Source organism: Pezoporus wallicus, unplaced genomic scaffold, assembly GCF_028554395.1.
Source record: "Pezoporus wallicus isolate ANWC-B61680 ecotype Strahan unplaced genomic scaffold, APGP_CSIRO_Pwel_v1 contig_3486, whole genome shotgun sequence".
In the NCBI taxonomy this organism is placed as follows: Eukaryota; Metazoa; Chordata; class Aves; order Psittaciformes; family Psittacidae; genus Pezoporus; species Pezoporus wallicus.
In genome coordinates, this window is record NW_026642292.1 from 3,353,844 (window position 1) to 3,373,862 (window position 20,019).

The 20,019-nt window shown below is 53.2% G+C and overlaps 1 protein-coding gene across 1 annotated transcript in view; it reads right to left on the reverse strand.

Moving 5' to 3' along the window:
• The window catches only part of TMEM63C (transmembrane protein 63C), a 32,778-nt gene continuing 12,759 nt past the window's right edge, over positions 1 to 20,019 (reverse strand). Inside the window, exons 2-24 of the mRNA XM_057428547.1 lie at positions 11,296 to 11,409; positions 10,811 to 11,030; positions 10,349 to 10,428; positions 9,171 to 9,258; positions 6,999 to 7,036; positions 6,437 to 6,579; positions 6,073 to 6,124; positions 5,520 to 5,628; positions 4,955 to 5,028; positions 4,770 to 4,850; positions 4,514 to 4,634; positions 4,256 to 4,389; positions 3,902 to 4,024; positions 3,259 to 3,412; positions 2,597 to 2,703; positions 2,410 to 2,496; positions 1,991 to 2,056; positions 1,723 to 1,885; positions 1,399 to 1,504; positions 1,025 to 1,192; positions 636 to 751; positions 394 to 465; positions 1 to 314 (exon numbers count right to left, since the gene is read on the reverse strand). Of these exons, the coding sequence (XP_057284530.1) occupies positions 102 to 314; positions 394 to 465; positions 636 to 751; positions 1,025 to 1,192; positions 1,399 to 1,504; positions 1,723 to 1,885; positions 1,991 to 2,056; positions 2,410 to 2,496; positions 2,597 to 2,703; positions 3,259 to 3,412; positions 3,902 to 4,024; positions 4,256 to 4,389; positions 4,514 to 4,634; positions 4,770 to 4,850; positions 4,955 to 5,028; positions 5,520 to 5,628; positions 6,073 to 6,124; positions 6,437 to 6,579; positions 6,999 to 7,036; positions 9,171 to 9,258; positions 10,349 to 10,428; positions 10,811 to 11,008 (2,493 nt within the window). The 5' untranslated portion in view covers positions 11,009 to 11,030; positions 11,296 to 11,409 and the 3' untranslated portion in view covers positions 1 to 101. The remainder of the gene's footprint in view (positions 315 to 393; positions 466 to 635; positions 752 to 1,024; positions 1,193 to 1,398; positions 1,505 to 1,722; positions 1,886 to 1,990; positions 2,057 to 2,409; positions 2,497 to 2,596; positions 2,704 to 3,258; positions 3,413 to 3,901; positions 4,025 to 4,255; positions 4,390 to 4,513; positions 4,635 to 4,769; positions 4,851 to 4,954; positions 5,029 to 5,519; positions 5,629 to 6,072; positions 6,125 to 6,436; positions 6,580 to 6,998; positions 7,037 to 9,170; positions 9,259 to 10,348; positions 10,429 to 10,810; positions 11,031 to 11,295; positions 11,410 to 20,019) is intronic.

Sequence of the window (20,019 nt, forward strand, 5' to 3'; positions counted from 1 at the left end):
ACCAGTGATGGGAAGGCCCCTGCCTTCCTGTCCCCGGCACGTCTTCCACTCTTCTCCTCTGCTCTGGGTACGGCTGGTCCTCGCCCCAACAGTGGGGATGCTCACTGGTAGCGGGCCTGGCTCTCCATCACGGGGCCACTCCTGTACTCGCCCTCCACTGTCTCCAGCTCTGTCTCGAAGCTCTGCAGTGCCTCGTCTTCCCCGTCCTCTGCTGGCTCCAGGTGGTTCCCCATGGTGCCGTAGGACTGGTGTGCTGGGGAGGCCGCTGGCGTCAGGCTCAGCTCAGGCTCCTGCAGGACCGTGGCCACAAAGAGCTGCCCCAGGGGGCAGTGGGGAGTCAGGGCCCAAGGAGCAAAGGGTGTGACTGTGGTGGGGCTGGGGAGGGATACTTACATTGGAGTTGGGGGTGGAGGAAACGCTGCTCCGCTCCACATCGTTGAACGTGCCCTCAGACTGGTCAGACATCTGCGGAGAGGGAGGTCAGGAGGAAAGAAATGATGGTCTGGGGGTCCCCAGATGAAGTCAGGGGGGCAACAAGGCACCTCCTCAGGCTCCCCAAGGCAAACACAGCCCAGAGAGGCAGGGAGGGGATGCAGTGGGGTGACGGAACAGGATGGGTGGCTGCCTGTGCTCACCTGGTAGCTGGAGGGTTTCCGTGGCTGCAGCTTCTTCAGGCAGAGGCCAAAGAAGGAGAAGACAATGCAGGAGAGGAGGACCACAAAGGTGAAGAGGGTGACAGGGCGGGTAGGACCTAGAGCACAGAGACACTAGGAAGCACATGAGCCTCCAAGGACCTGCTGCACATCCAGCTGAGACCCGCACTGGTGCTTGCTTTGGGTGTTACACGCTCTCAACCCACTTCCCAGAACTCTGACACTCCCCTCATCTGCCAAGTCTCCAACACATCTTCCCCCTTCCCACCCTCCATGTCAAGCCTAACTCAGGGGTGACACCAGTGGCTCATTTGCCCAAGCATCAGATGTGACTCTCAGCAGTGGCAGAGGCAGTCCCAGTCTTTCCCTACCAAGGCGCAGGACGGAGAAGAAGAGCAGCCAGAACATGCAGAGGATGGGGGCCACCACGACCTGGCTGATGGCAGCAACATGGAGGCGCTGGTTCAGCTTGGTGGGGATGTACACATAGTAGATGTTGTACCGATCAACCATGTGCTTGAGCAGCATGTAGAGCAACCCTGGCAGGAGGAAGAGGGGCCTCTGAGGGGAGGATAATGGGGACAGGCAGGTCGCAGGGACAGCAAAGCAGGCCCAGAGGATGATGCCCAAGGGCGCTTTCCTGTACCATACAGGAAGCTTGTGCTCCCACACCACTGCTGGTGGCTGAGACAGGCTGTTTGCACAGGCAGGGGCAGCAGGACCATGGGCCACAGATCATACTCACCAAAGGGGACAATGATGGGGCAGGTGATGCTGTAGGTCATGACGACGGAGAAGATGCAGCAGGTCCAGGCATACTCCAGTCCAAACTGGAACTGATAGGCTTGGCTCTGGGGCACAACCAACAGCATCGTTACTGCCTCTGCTGCTGCAAAGGCTGCAATTGCCTTTGCTCCCAGCCAACAAGACTGCCTTCCCCTGCTAGCCTCTATGAGGCCAGAAGTCCCCACAAGCCTCCTCACAGGACCCAGACAGCCTGAGTTTCCAGTTAGCACGTCCCTGCTGTGCCTGGGGTTGTGCAGGCTCAGAGGTGAGCAGGGCCACGTACCCGCTTGATGTGGAGCCGCTCGGGCTCAGACTTGGCAAAGCAGAGGCGGGTGGTGTAGACAAGGAGGCCTGGGATGCGCAGCAGCTCCATGGCTGTCCCGATCAGGCTGGAGGTGACCACATAGTTGACAAAGAAAGCGCCGTTGTCTGGGAGGAAAACGCACCTGCCGCAGGGGCGCAGAGGGTGAGAGCAGGCAGGTGACCAGGAGAGCCGCTCTGGGCTGGTTTGTTGGGTGCTCCAGGAGGTTCGGGAGCTCCTGGCTACTCACTGGAACTTGATATCAGCCTGGTCCAGAAAGTGGGTGTCGAAGAGCCAGCGGAAAAAAAGGTCCAGGCTGGAGCAGGGAGAAGAGGAGCAGCTCAGAGAGAGGGGGAGCTGCAGAGTGATATGGGGGCACCCAGAGGGTGTGTGCTTTGCCCTGCCCTTGGTAGGTGAGACCCCTTGGACCCTACACTGCCAGAACAGCCCCTTCTGCCACACGTGACCACCATAGCATGGGTGCTTGCCTCCTGGATGGTCAGGATTGCAGACATCTGACCTCATTCTTTCAGGGTCTGCTGAAGGGCTGACCCCAAGCAGGGCTCCACCACCACCCAAGGGTTAGCCATCCCCTTCCCTCCTCCTCTGCAGGGAATCTTTCTATCCATGCCAGGGAGCAGGGGGAGCAGTGTAGAGGGCAGTCTGTACCTGCTCAGCCCCAGTGAGGGCAGGATGATGACCATGAACACCAGGAAGAAGAAGCACTTGTGCATGGTGAGCTGATTTTCACTTGACCTGCAGAGAGGGGAGGCAAGACAAAAACATTCCATTTCTCCATGGCAGAGCAGCTGGTGGGGAGCATCTGCTGCAGCCCTGGGGGAGCCAGCCCTGTTACCTTGTCCAGTGTGACTCGAAGAATGCCGAGTAGTAGACGAGGAAAGGCAAGAAGACAGAGAAGGCCCAGAGCAGCAGTGTGGGGAAGAACTGGGTGATGATGGGGTTCTGCAGGAGGAGAGGTGCCGGATATCCCTTCAGTAGCCTGCCAGAGCTCAGTTGTGTTGGAGACAGCTATCCAGGCCTCCTGGCACAACATGGTGTGTGCAAGGGGCAGGCTGGGGCATCCCCTCTCTGATCAGGGACACTTGCTTCAGGAGATAAGGGGTTGAGGCCAGCCAAAGGCACCATGGGCATGCTCTGAGCCCCAGTGCCTGTCCAGCAGCTCACAGGTCAATGAGCAGGAAGGAGATGTGCTGCTGGCAGCTCCTAACACCTCCTGGAGCTCTTCCCACCCCTCTCTTCTCACATGGACACCAACCTGCCCTCCTCAATGGACACCACTAAGAAAGCTCAAATTTGCAGATGCCCAGGGCTCTGCCACTGGAAACACAAGAAGAGGATGGATGGCAAGCAGGGGCATGACCACTGCTTGCCCCTCATCAGCACTCATCCCAGTGATAGCTCATTTTCTTGGGCCATTGTAGATGCCCTCTCCCCATCATGGACGAGCATGGAAATGGAGACCTTTTGGGAAAGCTGGCATGGGGCCCCAGGGACTACCTTGAGGCTTTCCACAGGGTGTGTGACATTGAACATGTCCATAGTGTTGACAATGATGGCTGGTGTGGTGAGGAAGAAGAGAAGGACGAAGAGGCAGATATTAAGGAGGATGAATCGCACCCACCAGGATGTGCCACGGACTGATAAATTCTCCCTGTGAGAGGAAAGCATGACTAGGACATGGTGTGGAGGAAAAGCCATGCATCCTGGGCATCTCAGCCCAGCTCCCTGAGCTTCTGCCTCCTACTACCTGCACCAGCCATCCTGGCAGCCATTGCTCTGAGCTCACCCATCCTGCGCTGCTGTGCTGATACCTGCAGAGCCCCCAGGACTAGAGAATGGCCACAGGGGGAATCTGTACCACCAGGAGGCTTTGAAGTGAAGCTGGAGAAACCAGAGCCTGGCAATCACCCCACACCTTGCCTGACCAAGCCCTGGCCTCTGTTAGGTGATCACCCCAGCCACCCCTGCTGACTTCTGCTGTCATCACAGGAGGGACTATCGGCCCCTGCCACCTTGGGAAGGTGCCCTATTGATACGGGCACAGGTATTCTACAGCTATGTGGGCTCTCTATAGGTACAGGCACAAGTTCCCCCCAACTGCTCTCCCCCTCCCTCCCTCCATCCAACCACAGGGGTTCACCAGATGATATCGCTGGGTGCAGGGGCATAGCAAATGCCCCAGTGATGTGACTTGACCACGGTGGTGACAGAGGACTGCTGGGGGTGCTTGCGGCAGCGAATGTGGCTGTAGTCCTTCAATATCCTGCAGGAGGAGGGAGCCAGGGGTCAGGCCTAGATAAAGGGCTACCCCTGAACCTTCTTCTAAGACACTGCCTGCAACCCCAAAAGAGCAGCCATCTCTGCAGACGGCAGAGACACCCAGGAGATAGACCCACCGCCTGGCTTTGGCTGGGGAAGTGGGCAAGGTGACCCCCAGCAGCAGTGGCCACCAGGCTGGGGGACATCCCCATGCCATTGCACGAGGGGTACTCACACAGCCGTCATCCGCTCATCCTGGAAGGTGACAAAGGCCATGTCAAGCCGCTTGAGTGTGATGCGGTTGCGCTCAGCATTGAACTCATCTGTGAGCTTCTCCTCCAGCTCCCCATAGTACTGCTCAGCATCCACCTGTGGGAGCAGCCAGGGCTCTGCCGCACTCGCTGGGCTGGGGCACAGGCAAGCTGCATGCTCTGCCTTGCCTGTGGTGGCAGCCTGACTGTGCCTGCCCACAGCGCTGCTCGTACCCTCCTACCTGCTCAAAGCCACAGAAGCGGCAGCAGAAGATGCGGGCACACGGGTGGGTTTTGATCATGATCTTCCCCTCTTTCTGTGCCTTGGTGGTGAAGTAAAGCCGTCCCTTCATTGCCTTGCGCCTTCCGGGAAGTCAAAAGGGGAAAGGGTCATTTGGGAAGTGGCAGACAGACAGAGAGGCAGACTACATCCCTCAACATGGTGGGCAGGAGCAGTACCCCCACCTGCAGAGGCAATGGGGACCTACTAGCACTCACCTCTCTGCATCCAGCTTCATCAGCTTGCGCACATCAAAGCAGAACTGGACATTGGTGACGGTGCAGCTGGGATAAGCCTCACTGTGGGCACAGAGACACAGTGGCACAAAGAGGCAGGCGGCAGGGATGGGGACAGCCTTTGCCACCTGCCTGCCAGCCACCCAGACGGGTGCACCAGTACTCACTGGAAATGCTTGATGATAAGGGAAGGGTCTGTGATCTCCTTGGGGATGTGGGTAACCATCAGCGTCCGGGCGACCTGGGGAAGGGGGGCAGAGGGGACAGGTGGGCAAGGGATCTGTGGGGCATCTCACTGCTACCCTGCTTGCCCAGCCACTGGGAAGGCAGAAGCGAGCCGAGACACCAACTGCCACGCTGGAGGTCAGCACAGACCTCCCTAATGCCCAGTGGGTTGGAACTAGATGATCTTGATGTGCTTTCCAAACCTAACCATTCTATGATTCTGTGATTCTGTGCTCATCCCAGAAGCTGGGGACATTGCTGGACACTGTCACCTCCCAGAGAAACACAGCAGAACTTCAATCTCAAGAGACAAGGCAGAAGGAAAAAGATCTGCCACCAGGTGGCCAGGTTTTCTCCAGAAGCTGGAGAAAACCAGCGATCTCTTTGCCTGCTGGTCCAGACTGTTTTTAAAGCTCTCCCTACCGACTGGGACTATCCTTCCCACAAGGTATAAAGTTGTCCCTTAGCACTGAACAAGGCAGAGCTGGAGGAGGGATGGTTGCTCACCTTCTCATTCTCTCTGTATTCAAGATGCACAGAGTGGTGGGCCATGCAGAGGATTGTGAGGATGAAATAGATGAGGGCAAAGATGCTGTGCAGCCACAGGAGACGGTCCCTGGAGGAGGGGAAGAGGAGATCAGTGAGCACTGTGGCAGGCACGTGGCATTCAGACCAGTCTGGCAGTCAGAGTTTCATGTTTGACCACCCCAGCCACTCAGTGGGACCTCTACTTCAGGGCTGCTGAACCCTCACCCTGAGGACAAGAGGGGCAGTGTCAGGGTGTTGGCTGAAACACTACAGAGCTGAGGCCATCCTGCACCCCTAGGAGCACTTCTGCTGGCAGCAGGGTGCAGTCAGCAGTGCCAGCATGCTGGCCACCACAACTGTGTTCATATGTGATGCAGAAAGGCGGGGGGCTACTGCAAGCAGCATGCTGCTCACATAGACCTGTCTCTGTCCTTGGCATGGGGCTGTCACCAGCACTGTGCCTCAGTGCTCTGAGCAGTGCCCACCATAGTGGCAGCACCCACAGCCCTCCCTGGACATGAGAGCCACGTACTGCGTCGGGATGTTGGCGATGGTTGTCCGGCCGAAGTGGGTGGGATTGTGTCCTGCAGGGGAAGAGGAGAAACGGGATGTTAAGGGAACAGTGTGGTGTGCATGCCTGTGCTCACATGGTTAATGGCTCTGGTCTTTGCTCCCTCCTTTTCCACCTCCCAAGGTATCCACCAAACCCCTGCTGCCCTGGAGCTCCCTGCTTTTTGTATTCTTCTGTCTGACAGCTGATGGTGCTGTCCTGCTCACATGGGGGCTCCTGATGGAGAGGCTCTTCTGCCCTCTGTCCCAGCAGCACAGAGCTCACCCTGAGGCTGGGGAGCCTGCACCACAGTCCAGAGCCATGCCGAAGCTGGGGAAGCACCTACCCAGGAGGTCCCCTGAGAAGTTGACGGGCAGGATGACAGCCACGGAAAGCACGCAGACCAGCATCAGCAGGACCAGGAGGTGCCGCTGAAAGGACAGGTAGGTGGTGGCATCGATCCCACACTTGCTCTGAATCTCCTCGTCCCTGGGAGAGAGACAGGTGGGGGTGAGCACTGGTGGTGTCTACCCATCACCTCCCACCCTGAGGACCCTGGCTGCTCCAGCCTCACATAACCCACATCAACTGATGGCATCCTGCCTGTGGCAAATAGTATTTGGGCACAGAGTGGATGAGGGACACAAGCAGCCCTTGGGCTGTCACCCCATTACAAGACCAGCTCCTACCAGAAGAGGTTGAAGCCCTTTTCTTTGGGATAAGATCCAGGGGCCAGGAGAAAACACAGAGGTGAGTCTGCTCTCTCTCTGGAGAGGATGTTTTAAGAGGCCTCTGCTCTGCTGCTGGTCCCAGCAGCTCCAGGTGGTGGGCCAACACCTATGGGCACCAGCTCCCCACGGGCAACTAGTGGTGGGGGCATGGCTGTGATGCAAGGGACACACACTTACTTCATCTGGTAGATAGAAAGGAGCCAGGAGCAGAATCCCTGGAAGGAAAAAGAGTGAGGGTGAGCCAGGGGTGACCACCCCAAAACCTCACTGATGAGGATCCAGGGCTTGACACATGCTGGGGACACATGCAGAGGTGGTGCGGTGCTGAGGCTAAGCCCCCAGCTCCGGGATGCTCAGCCCAGTCGCTCGTCTGCAGCGGTGGCAAAGGCAGCTGCCTTGAGAGGAACAGGAAACACGGGGCACCACTGCAACACAGGCTCCTGGCTTCCAGCAACATCCTCCTCTGCCCCCCTCCCCGGCAGTTCCTGACGTGCAATGCGCTTTTTTGGCCACTACTGAGCGCTGAGCCGACACTGCTGTAGAGTGATACAGGAGCACTAATATCTTGTGTAATACCTTATTCTCTGTCATTGCATATATGATATTAGGGGTTTTCTCCCCTGTGCGTTATTTTACATTCTACTGACACCGGAATTCATGCAAGTTCGACGTCCTCACAGTCATGGCTGTACAGAATAATACGCAGCCATCTGATACCTCCTCTTCACCCCGTTCTGGAGGGTTTATGCCAGCCTTGGACAGGAGGGACCACAGGCAGCCTGCTGCAGAACTCCCTTACCCTGCTCTGTGAGAGCTGGCAGCTTCTTCTTCCTCTCCATCCCCTGCCTTTACTCATGCCAGGACCTTCCCTCCTACCTCACAGCTCAGCTTAGTTTGATTAACTGCAGCTGGAGGCTTTGGAGGTGCAGACATCCCTGTGCCCCCAACAACTCCATGGGGAGCCAACACCCCCTTAGCACAATCAGGCTGACTCCCCCCCTGCACCCCACTCTGAGGCTCTGCTCTGCAAAACCATGTCTTGGAGGCTGTCTGTGCAGACCCCAATTTTCCTGGAATGTAATTTCTTGAATTTCCAGAAACCTTCCTGAAAACCAGCATTTATGAGCTGGTTCCCATGTCTCTAGGATCCCCACGTGCAGGAGAGAGGATGGACACAGCTGTCAGTAGCTTGGCTATTTGTCTCAGGGGGAGTGAGAAGTCTTGTGCCGGCTACCAGGAATTTGTGATGGTAGTGAGTATTTGTCAAGTTGCTTTTATTGCAAACTTATCCTCCAGTCCTGCTGCTGGAGGGTTGCTTTGGTGCTTCCCCACAGAGAAGGGCTCCCACGCAGGAATTTGTCCAAGCTCCTCCTCACTGGATACAGGAACCAAACATTTACCAAGCTTTCCTGCCACATTCTCACCTTCTCCAGCAAGTGTTTTCTATCTTCAACATCTACCAATCAGCCCTATAACCCTCTGGCAGGTTTCCTGTTCTTCATTCATGAGAAAAAATCCAGTACTTGCTTTTATGCACTCTACAAATTTCTCCTCAAATCTGTTCTTCTCATCCCTTAGTGCATTTCAAATCTGACCGGGCAAAATTTAGATTTTTCTCATTTGGGAACAGCTTGGCTCTTAAAAAGATGTCTTCCTGATTCTAATAATCTCCCTCAATCTGCTCTTTAGCTGTTCTGGCTTTCCCTGGGGTCTTTCTCCCTTAGTTTTTGATGAGCGATATTTATTTGCCCGGAGTATAGAGTATTTAAACAGGACTCCTGCCACCTGCAAGGATTTTGCTTCTTTACCTTTCCTACCTAGTTTTTTTTAGTAAGTCATGTAATTCTTTTCATAGTCACACATAATGACTGATTTCTGAGTTTCTGCTGCCAAAAAATAAAGAGACAGACAGCAAAATGTGTCTGTCTGTGCCTGTTTCCAGCAAAGCCTGGTTCATGCCTGGTGTGGCAGAGAGAAAAAAAGGATGACTTAAAAAGATGATACCAGCAGAGGTGGAGGTGTGATCCAGGGGACTCTGACCTGTTTGGACCAGAAAGGCTCCTGCAGGCATACAAAGAGGCTCTGGTCATGCATTTGACTAGGTCCCTGCAGCCAGCAGATGCTTGCCTTGGCAGGAGCATCCCCTCCTAGCTGCAATTCAAGGTAGATGCCTCAAAACAAGCCATGACAAAGAAACTGCTGCTAACAGGTGTTAAGCAGGAAACCCTGCGCTGGAGTGTTTAATTTCGCCCATTTAACTTCTGAGCTGTGTTTCTGGTGAAGAGCAGGGTGGGTTGGGCAGGGACAAGCCCAGCCAGGGCTCCCATTGCCATGGCCATCAACACTTACCATGTCTTTGTTGTCGGTGTCCAGGGGGCTGCTCTCTGATGGGGACTTCTCCTTCTCACTCTGCTCTCCATAGAAAAGTGATGTCAGACTGCAGTGAGGAGAAGAGCAGAGAGGTGAGGCAGGAAAGAAGCAGCAGACAGGAGAGCGTGAGCGCTCTTCGACAGACTTCTAGGGAGCAGCTGAGGAAATGCCTTCCCTCTCCCCACATCCTGCACTGGGGCTGGACCAGCAACCACCACTGGGCTTGGGGCGGGTGCTGCATCCTGCTGCCTCTGTGCTGACAATTCCCTGTACCTTCTCTGTGGCCCTGGCCCACAGTGGGGTGGCCCATGAAGACTATGACTTAGGTCAAGGACAAGTGGCTGGCTGAACCATATTTTTTCTCTTCCACTAGTTTCAACCCTCCGAAATGGTGTTACAGTAACAAGGAATGTAATCTGAGTTTGCATTTAAAGTCTTGATTGCCCCTTTCACCTCCCTGGTGGATGGAAACACGTCTGTCTATTGCCAGGCTCAGCCACAGAGCCTGAGGCCAAAGAGAGCTGGGGAGGGGAGAAGGCAGGAAAAGGCCTTTTATAGAGTTTTCTCCTGTGGGCTGCTCAGCCTTGCAGACACCACCCGCCTGTGCAAAGCTGCTTTGCTGCCTGGGGCAAGCTGTGCTCTGGCAGGCAGATGCTGGCAGCACAATGCACCTGGAAATTGGTCTGGGCTCTGCTTGCACCAGATCAACCGTGTTTTTGGTGAAATTCTGCATGTACCCTGAAGACTGGGTCAGGCAAGCTGCCCTGTGACATGAGGAGCAGTATTACTGCTGTGGGTCTGCCTCCTGGGCTGGCCACCCCTGCTTATCCTGAGAGAGCAGCAGCGGGAGAGGCAGCAGCTCAGCTCTCACTTGAAAGCAGCTCTTGGGCCTCTGTCCTGTCCATGACAGTGCCCTCTCTGGCGTCAAGAGCACAGTCACCAGACAATGCCTGCAAGAGGGAATCAAAGCTGGCCCAGGCTTTCCCTCTCCCTGCAGAAAAGAGTGCCCATACCTCCATGGGCAATGGCAGCCAGGCAATCCCAGTGGGAAGGAGGGATAGGAACACCTGCTGAGCTTCTCCGTGGGCCACCCTGCAGTGCTAGCCCTCTTGGAAAGGCTAGAGACATCACCAGTGGTGGCCTTGCATCCTCCTCACCTATCATTGTCCATCAGCAGAGCCAGGCGCCCATAGTCCCAAGCTGCTTTCCGAAGGCAGGAGAAGGTCAGGAGGAGAAGCTGGAAGAAGATGGAAGAGGAGAGGTGGAGGGTTTTGCTGTGAGGTCTCACCTGGTGGGTTCTCCTCACATCCCACCTTTTTGTTTTCTCACCCCTGAGCCCAAGCTGGTGCAACACTCTTAGCTCAAGCCAAACTGCTCCTGTCCCTGATCTCACAATTTCTGCCCCAGTGCCACCTGCTGCTCACCAGGACGTGGGCAAAGCTCTTGGTCCCCTGCACACACCCCTGTTACCCCAGTCAGCCAGATGCACTAATACATAGGCTGCTCTCGCATGTGGCTTCAAGTGCACCCATAACACACACATCCCCCCTATACTCACAGCCAGTCTTTGACACCACAGACTGTGGTGCTATAACGTGGCACCCTCCTGGCACACTCACCAGCCAGAGGATGAAGTTGATGGCGAGCACGGTGGGCACACCACCGAACGGCAGCCCTTCCAGGACGGTGCTGCGGGAGCGGGCGCTGAAGCATTGCTCCTCTGTGCTGTTCACCAGCGTATCCAGGAAGTTGAGCACATCCAGCGAGGTGGGGCTGGCACCCTCAGCTGCGGGCTCCACTGAGTACACGCTCTCCATCAGTGGTGTCGTTGGCCTCACCCTGCAAGACAGGGACAGTGGTACAGATGGAGAAGCTTCTGCTTGAAAAGGGCCTCTTCCAGGTCCCCCAGCAAGGTCTGAGGAGCTCACTAAGGGCAGGGAGGGGAGCGGAGTAGCTGGTGACCTTGGAGTTCCCCCAGTCCTACTTTTTCCAAGGATGGGCTATGGGACACAGGGCAGTAGGTAATGCTGGAGAAATCTCACAGTACCTCCTTCCCTTTCCCCACCCCATTAAACCCCATGCTACTTGGTTGTCTCCATCACACCTGAGACAGGTCTTTCAACACCTCTGCCCCTCGGTCCAGGAAGCTGGTTGAATCATGGCCACGCTGGTGTGGTCAGCAGGCAGGAATGAGGAGCCAAAGCATTTGGATGAGTTTCTGAGAATAAGAACAATAATGACATTAACAACTGGGTTGCCGGAACTGTGCCTGCTTTGCTCCCCACTGCCAGATATCTACTGTGTGTAAAGCATTCCTAAGCCCTCCCTTCTCCTCCAGCATCACAATATGTGTGACTTGGGGGTCATGGGACCTCCAGTCTTTCCAGCAGAGCAGAACTGCTCCTTCCAAGATATCTTGATGTCTTCAGAAGAATCAGCTTCTCAAAACCCTAAATTTCAGGTTTCCCTCCACTTTCCCAGGAGCTCATACCACAGGCTACAGTCCTCACTAGCAGCAAACACTATTAACGGCCAAGACTGTGGCTTGCTTCCAAAAACCTGTCCTATCACCATGCTTTAAGTAGGAGAGGATCCACTCCAAACCTGCAGCACTTGAGATCCCTGGGAAGAAACACCATACAGCAGCCAGCATGGCTATTAATCATGGGGATGTCAAGGACCTGTGTGCCAAGACAGTTCTGAACAGCCACTGCACTCACCAGAAGGACAGGAGGGGGAAGGAGCACATCACACCCTAACAAACACAGCATGGGGACATCAGAGCCAGAGTCTCTTCTCCACATGTTTCGGCCTGCCTGCTCCTGTACTTTGGAGGCCCCATCAGCACCTTTAGCCAGCTGCTTCTGGTGCCTGGAGAGCTGTGTGGCCTTCAGAGGAGGACAGCTATGACTGTGGTGAGGCCAACCACATCACTAGGGTGAGAGGCACCCTGGGACAGTGGGGATGTCTTTGGGGTGCTCTCATGGTGGTCTGTTAATAGGTTGTTAGGGGGCTTTCAAAACGGCTACCAGGTTGGGTCCCTAAAGTCTCTTCTGAAAAGGCTGCAAGTTAGGATAGAATCATAGAATAGTTAGGGTTGGAAAAGATCTTAAGATCATCAAGTTCCAACCCCCCTGCCATGGGCAGGGACACCTCACACTAAACCATCTCACCCAAGGCCTCATCCAACCTGGACTTGAACACCGCCAGGGATGGAGCATTCACAACTTCCCTGGACAGCCCATTCCAGTGCCTCACCACCCTAACAGGAAAGAATTTCTTCCTTATATCCAATCTAAACTCTCCCTGTTTAAGTTTTAACCTGTTACCCCTTGTCCTATCACTACAGTCCCTAATGAAGAGTCCCTCCCCAGCATCCCTATAGCCCCCCTTCAGATATGTAAGGCTGCTATGAGGTCTCCACGCAGCCTTCTCTTCTCCAGGCTGACAGCCCCAACTTCCTCAGCCTATCTTCATACGGGAGGTGCTCCAGTCCCCTGATCATCCTCATGGCCCTCCTCTGGACTTGTTCCAACAGTTCCATGTCCTTTTTATGTTGAGGACACCAGAACTGCACACAATACTCCAGGTGAGGTCTCACAAGAGCAGAGTAGAGGGGCAGGATCACCTCCTTCAACCTCCTGGTCACGCTCCTTTTGATGGAGCCCAGGATATGGTTGGCTTTCTGGGCTGTGAGTGCACACTGAAGCTGGCTCATGTTCATTTTCTCATCAACCAACACCCCCAAGTCCTTCTCTGCAGGGCTGCTCTGAATCTCTTCTCTGCCCAACCTGTAGCTGTGCCTGGGATTGCTCTGATCCAGGTGCAGGACCTTGCACTTGGCATGGTTAAACTTCAAGACCGGTCCCAACACTGATCCCTGAGGGACACCACTCGTTACTGGTCTCCAGCCGGACATTGAGCCATTGACCACAACTCTTTGCGTGCGGCCATCCAGCCAGTTCTTTATGCACCGAGTGCCCCATCCATCAAATTGATGTCTCTTCAATTTAGAGACAAGGATGTCGTGTGGGACAGTGTCAAATGCTTTGCACAAGTCCAGGTAGATGACATCAACTGCTCTACCCCGTCCATCAGTTCTGTAGCCCCATCATAGAAGGCCACCAAATTGGTCAGGCAGGATTTCCCCTTAGTGAAGCCATGCTGGCTGTCACCAAGCACCTTGTTGTTTTTCTTGTGCCTTAGCATGCCTTCCTGGAGAATCTGCTCCAAGATTTTGCCAGGCACAGAGGTGAGACTGACTGGTCTGTAATTCCCCGGGTCATCCATTTTCCCCTTCTTGAAAATGGGGGTTATATTTCCCTTTTTCCAGTCATCGGGAACTTCACCTGACTGCCATGATTTTTCAAATATGATGGACAGTGGCTTAGCAACTTCATTTGCCAGCTCCTTCAGGACCCGTGGATGGATTCCATCAGGTCCCATGGACTTGTGCATGTTCAGGTTCTTAAGATGGTCTCGAACCAGATCCTCTCCTACAGTGGGCCCAAGGTCTTCATTCTCACAGTCCCTGTGTCTGCCTTCCAAGACTTGGGTGGTGCGATCAGAGCATTTGCCAGTGAAGACCAAGGCAAAGAAGTCATTCAGAACCTCAGCCTTCTCCAAATCCAGGGTAGCCACCTCTTCTGATAGCTTCCAGAGGGGGCCCACATTGTCCCTAGTCTGTCTTTTATTTGCAATGTACCTATAGAATCCCTTCCTGTTATCTTTAACATCCCTAGCCAAGTTTAATTCTAGCTGGGCCTTAGCTTTCCTAACCTGGTCCCTAGCTTCCCGAACAACATCCCTGTATTCTTCCCAGGTCGCCTGTCCTTGCTTCCACCTTTTATAAGCCTCTTTCTTCCTTCAAATTTTCCTCAGCAGCTCCTTATCCATCCAAGGAGGTCTCCTGGCCCTCCTGATGCACTTCCATCTAGTTGGGGTGCAACACTCCTGAGCTTGCAGTAGGTGATCCTTGAATATCAACCAACAGTCTTGGGCCCCCCTGCTCTCTAGGGCTATATCCCATGGAACCTTCCAAAGCAGGTTCCTGAAGAGGCCAAAGTTGCTCTTTTGAAGTCCAGGGCAGTGAGCTTGCTGCATGCTCTTCTCACTGTCCTGAGGATCTCAAATTCAAGCATCTTATGATCACTGCATCCAAGGCTGCCCTGGAGCATCACATTTCCAACGAGCCCTTCCCTGTTGGTGAGCATGAGGTCAAGCATGGCACCTCTCCTTGTCAGCTCCTCTATTACTTGTAGAAGGAAGCTGTCTTCACACACTAGAGGAACCTCCTGGATTGCTTGTGCCAGGCTGTACCATCGTTCCAACAGATGTCAGGGTGGTTGAAATCCCCCATGAAAACAAGGCCTGCAAGCGTGAGGCTGTTCCTATCTGTCTATAGAGTGCTTCATCCACAGATTCCTCTTGATCAGGCGGTCTGTAACAGATCCCCACAGTAATGTCTCCCATCGCTGTTCTCCCTTTAACCCTGACCCACAAACTCTTATAACTGATCTCCTGTCACCAGACATGAGTTCCATACTCTCCAGCCTATCCCTAACATAAAGGGCAACTCCCCCTCCCCGCCTGCCAACCCTGTCTTTTCTAAAGAGCCTGTAACCTTCCATTCCAACACTCCAGTCACAGGAGCCATCCCACCATGTTTCTGTGATGCCTATTATATCATACCTCCATAGACGTGCACACATCTCTAATTCCTCTTGTCTGCTCCCCATGCCACGGGTGTTTGTATAGAGGCATCTGAGCCGAGCTCCAAATGAAGCCAGCTCACTGGCTGGAGCGGCTGGAATATCTCTGCATTGTTCCGAGCATTTATTACAGGTGCTTGCAACTGACTGGGTGTGTTGGGATGGAATGATGCCCCCCTTCCCCAACACATCTAGTTTAAAGCATCCTTGACCAGTCTGGCAAGCCTCCTACCAAAACCACGACCAGCTGCACCAGCCCCCAGTAGACCTGGCCTCCTAAATTGTGTCCCATGTTCTAGATACCCAAACCCCTGACTATAGCACCACCCTTCTAACCATTTATTAACCTGGCCAATCTTCCTAACCTTTTTAAGGTCCTCCCCTTTATCCTGGAAAATTGATGAATAGACTGTCTGAGCTCCAGAGCCCCTAACCACCTCTCCCAGGGCTCTGTATCCTTCTTTATGTTCTCCGGGCTACTGCTATCTGTACCACTAGCACCCACATGGATCACTAGAAGTGGGTAATAGTCCATGGGACTTACTAGAGCAGTCAGCCTCTCTTCAACATCCCTGATCTGTGCCCCTGGTAGGCAATACACCTCCCTTGAGACTGGGTCAGGCCGACAGATGGGTGTCTCTGTTCCTTTCAAAGTAGATGTACCATATGTCTGGTACTTTTTAGGCAGGTAATTCTAGAGGGCTAAAAATCCTGCTTAGAGGAAGACAGAGGTTACTGGTGGGGGGTAGGAAGAGATAGACAAAGAAGCATTGTCTCGGGACAATGCTTTGAAGTTGGCCTGGTCCCAAACAAGGACATTTATCAGATGACCTCCAAGGGGGCCCTTCCAACTGCAGGTATTCTACATCCCTATTCTTGGGGACTTGTGCTCCTGACAAGAACATCTGGCCAGCCTAAAGTTTATAAGGAGTTACATGAGTGCCTTGTCCTGCAGACATGCTGAGCACAGTATATTGTTATCACTATATTGTGGTCATTGCAAAGGCCACATGAAACTTCAGCATGCATACTTATTAACATTCCTCTGAGCCTTGTATGCAAGCCACTGGGCATTATTTCCTCTCCCTCCTTTTTATCTATATTCCAGTCACAACAGGGACCATGCTGCAGCCCCTGCAGTCACCCAGCAACAGCTGATCCCTGCTGCAGGATGCTCTCAGCCCACATGAACAGGATGGAAGAACAGCAGGAGTCACAGTCCGATTAAGCAATGGAGAATGCAAAGACAGACAGCACCTCCAGGGACCTGGAGATACAAAGTGTTTATGGTTGTTTTTCCTAGACAGGAGCAACTCTTCTTCAACACCAAAGGAAACCTGACTGGGAGGTCGTTGGTGAGCACAGGGAGAGCACACACAAAATGCCTTGGCTTAGAAAGGGGATCTTTCTGAGCTATACACAGATTTTCTTTTGTTGGGAAACATTTACTTCTGCTGTGTCAGTGTGACAGATGGGACACTACAGTAGCACGTGGTTTTATGTGTACTGCTGTAGCCTCAGCCTCTCTCTCTTAGACCATGCATGCAGCTTCTTGCTTAAAGAGATTAGTCCTGCCCTAAAGCTCTTGAGGAGCCCAGACATCTCCACCCCACAGCTGAGCAAAGCAGGTAGGACAGGGGTGCTGAGGGAGGAGCTGACACAGGTTACATGTCTGAGACTGACTCTCTTTGACCTCCTCACCCAGGGAAAGGAATGACTGAGGAAGAGGGAGGTTTTCAAACACAGAGTTGACACAGGGGAAAAAAGGGCTCTGAAAACCTGACAAATGCAATCAGTGGGACACCAGGGATTCCCAAGGGATTCTCAAACCAGGCCCTGAAGAGGGTTGAAGAGCTTGAGAACTACCCTTGGTGCCTGCAGTTTTCAAATTAGACACAGAGAGATGGTGACTTCCTATTTTCTTCATTTCTGAAGCATAAATGCCAGTCCAAAGACAAATCTCCACCGAAAGAGTGGCTGGGGTGCTTGGACCAGGGCTATGAACCTAGCACAGACAGAGGCTCACCCTACTCAATGGTTAGGCTGGCATCCAGCTACCTGCACAGATGTTTTGAAGTGATGTCAGAAGCCGCTGAAGTGCAGGCATCAAGATGCCCAGGACATGCAGACTCACAGGAGTCCCTTTTACAGTGCATGTGGTGCGCTGTCACCTGGGGCATGGGCTTCAGCGTCTGCTACAGATCTGCCCATACTGCCTACAGCATCTTCAGCTCTCCTTAGAGGTCCCTAGCCATATAAGTATTGGTCTGTCCAGTCCATGGTGTATGGAGACAACATAGGCCAAGCTGGGACAGCTGACCATTAGTGGGGCTACCAAAACAACTGAGGTAAGCTGCTACTGCTCCAAAGGGCACCCCAGCAGACTTGGGACTGAAGTGCCATTCCTGCAGTTAGGTGTGAAGTGAGGGTTGGGCTGGCAAAGCCTTCCTGTAGTGCCCTGGGTTGTGGCCTACCTCCCAGTCCAGTACTTTGAGGCCCAGCATGGCCCCATTAGGATAACAATCCCTGAAGGGGGAACCCCAGCAAGGGGAGATCTGTGGGAAATGAGCGGGCCACTCCGGCCAGTGGCAGCTGTTTGCCCTGGCTTGCCTGCCTCCTGCTTGTCATCAGGCAGCTCCAAAAACACCTGGGCCACTGAGACCTCTGGCTGGGGTCAGCCTTTTTCTATGGAGATGCTCTCAATCTGTTCCCCCCACGTGCACATCTCCCTCCCCCTCCTCTTCCCGCAAGCAGCAGAGCCATTGCCATCTGGCATTTTCAGCTGCTAAATAATTAATGGCCTTTCTGTTAACATGGAGAGTGTGTCTCTGACCAAGGGAGCTGTTGGACCTTCAGCAAATAAATAAACACACTCTTAGCAACCTCCAAATCCCTTCTCTGCCATCACCACTCCGGTATCCAGCAGTAAGATCCTGCAGCTTCCTCCTAGACACCCCTGGCACATCCTGCCAGAGGATGGTGGGGGAAAGGGGACTTTCATAAGGATTTGTACAGGTTGCCTTTCCCTATCAAATCCTTGTCAATACTCCCTTCCCTCAGTAGCAGACATTTTGCTCCTGGTGGCCAAAAGCAATGGGTTCCTCCTGGATATGGTGCTAGTGTCTCTTGCTCCAAGCATTCCTGCACACAAGCCTTCACAGAAGCAGCCCAACCAGCTCCTGTTTTCCTACCCAGCACTGCTGTCTCAATGCCACAGTCTTACTGCACAGAGAAACTGCAGGAGAAGAAGACACCTGAAGCCACCAGTCCAGTTCTGTCCCCTCTCTCTTAGGCACCTCCAAGTCAGTTGCCCAAAGGAGCCACCATGTCATAGTGTAACGCAGTCCTTGCAGGATATCATAACTCCTCTGAAGCTGATTTCAAGCTCATTCTCTTGCCTTTTAGCTGCCCCTTCACACCAAGATACTCATAGAAAGCCACCTCCAAATACTCAAATTGGTACTTTTCTAGGCTGTTGCAGCTGATCTCACCTTTTATGGTGCTGCTCTTAGAAAAGCTTATGCAAATTATATAGCTGCAGCATTACCATTAAAATAACCATTGGGAACAACCAGCTGAAAGTAAATCTTGTAAATATTCTAGGAACAGCACAAGCAGCAGAAACTGCAAACAAAGATTTCTGCTCGTACACTGGGAACAGCTTAAACTCAGACCTGTAGGACATATTTGACCTCCCTCCAACTGAAGGAGATTCCTTACTCAGTATAGAGCGAGAGACCACACAGACACTGCAGGTCAGACTTAGTCACTGTTGAAACACCAAAGCTAAACATTCACAACAGGTGTATTCCACATTTTGCCACTTTCCAGTGACAGCACTCTGCAATGGTATCTTAAAAGTCCAAACAAACCCCACAGCATCACCAGACCAGTTCCTGTTCCAAACTACACCATTGCCATTGTGCTTTCCTCAGTCTTTAAGGGCCAGAGAAGGAAATATTGTTGTGAGTAACAGAGCTGGTGGGTACCTTCATCTCCAGAAGATGCTGGGAGAGCTTCCCATTAGCTGTGTATGAGGCAGTGCCTTTAGATGCCAACCACAGACAGGCATCCCTTGGAGGAGCCACTGTCCTGGAGAAGCAACGGCAGTAAGCAAGAAACACAGGAGTGGGCAGGATTGGGAAAATGAGGCAATAACATAGAGGCGGAAATCACAGTATATGTTCTACCTAATCTAGGTCTTACTTACAAGAAAGGTGCTAAAACAGGGTCAGATAACATGCAGAGTATTAGAGAAAAGCAATCCTTCTTTCTCCTCTTTGTGACGGTTGCGAATGCACAGTGAACATGAAAGATTCACCATTGAAAGGGATTTGTTGTGTTATTTCTATGAAGCATTTCCAGTGTGTAAGGTTTGCCTTTAATATTCAGTGCCCTGTTTTGTTGATACACCAGCATATGCTTCTCCTCTCTGGTTGGGTGGGCACTAATCCAGAGAATCAGATTTCCAATTAAATATCAGGCATGTCTTTAATACAAATGCAATTGCTCAAAATTTGTCTTTCCCATGAAGCACCCTGCCAGCAAACTCATTTACTAGGGGATGCACGGACACCTGGAGTAGCAAAACACCAAAACAAAGTCTTGGGAGCTCTCAGATGACTAAGTCGGGCTTCTCAGCATGCTTGCGCTTACCCAGCCTTGGTGTTCTGCTCCAGCATTACTCATTTTGGCTGGCGGGTGGCAGCTGGGGCATGAGGCTGCTGATAGAGATGTCTGTGGCCGTGAAAAGCCAGCAGAAAAGCCAGGCTGAGGAGCCAAGCTGTGTCTTCTAGAAATTAAGTATCCCCGCTACCTGACTGCCTTTGCATCCTTCTTCCTTCACAAGGAGATGTGGGCAGACTGCGGGAGGGGAGAACAAGTACTGCCATAATGGGAAGATCAGGTTCGCACCCTGGTGTGCTCAGGACTGCGAAGGGAGGCAAACCTCGGGTGTTCCAGCTTGTGGGACTGCAGTGACTGACATTGCAGGGCTGCAATTACAGGGAGGCCAGGAAACCCAAGCCACTGCCACTGACTCAGCATGGCTAACAAATGACCTTGGGCTGGGAAAGGATCATCAACACCCTGCACCAAGCTCAGCACACACCCCAGAG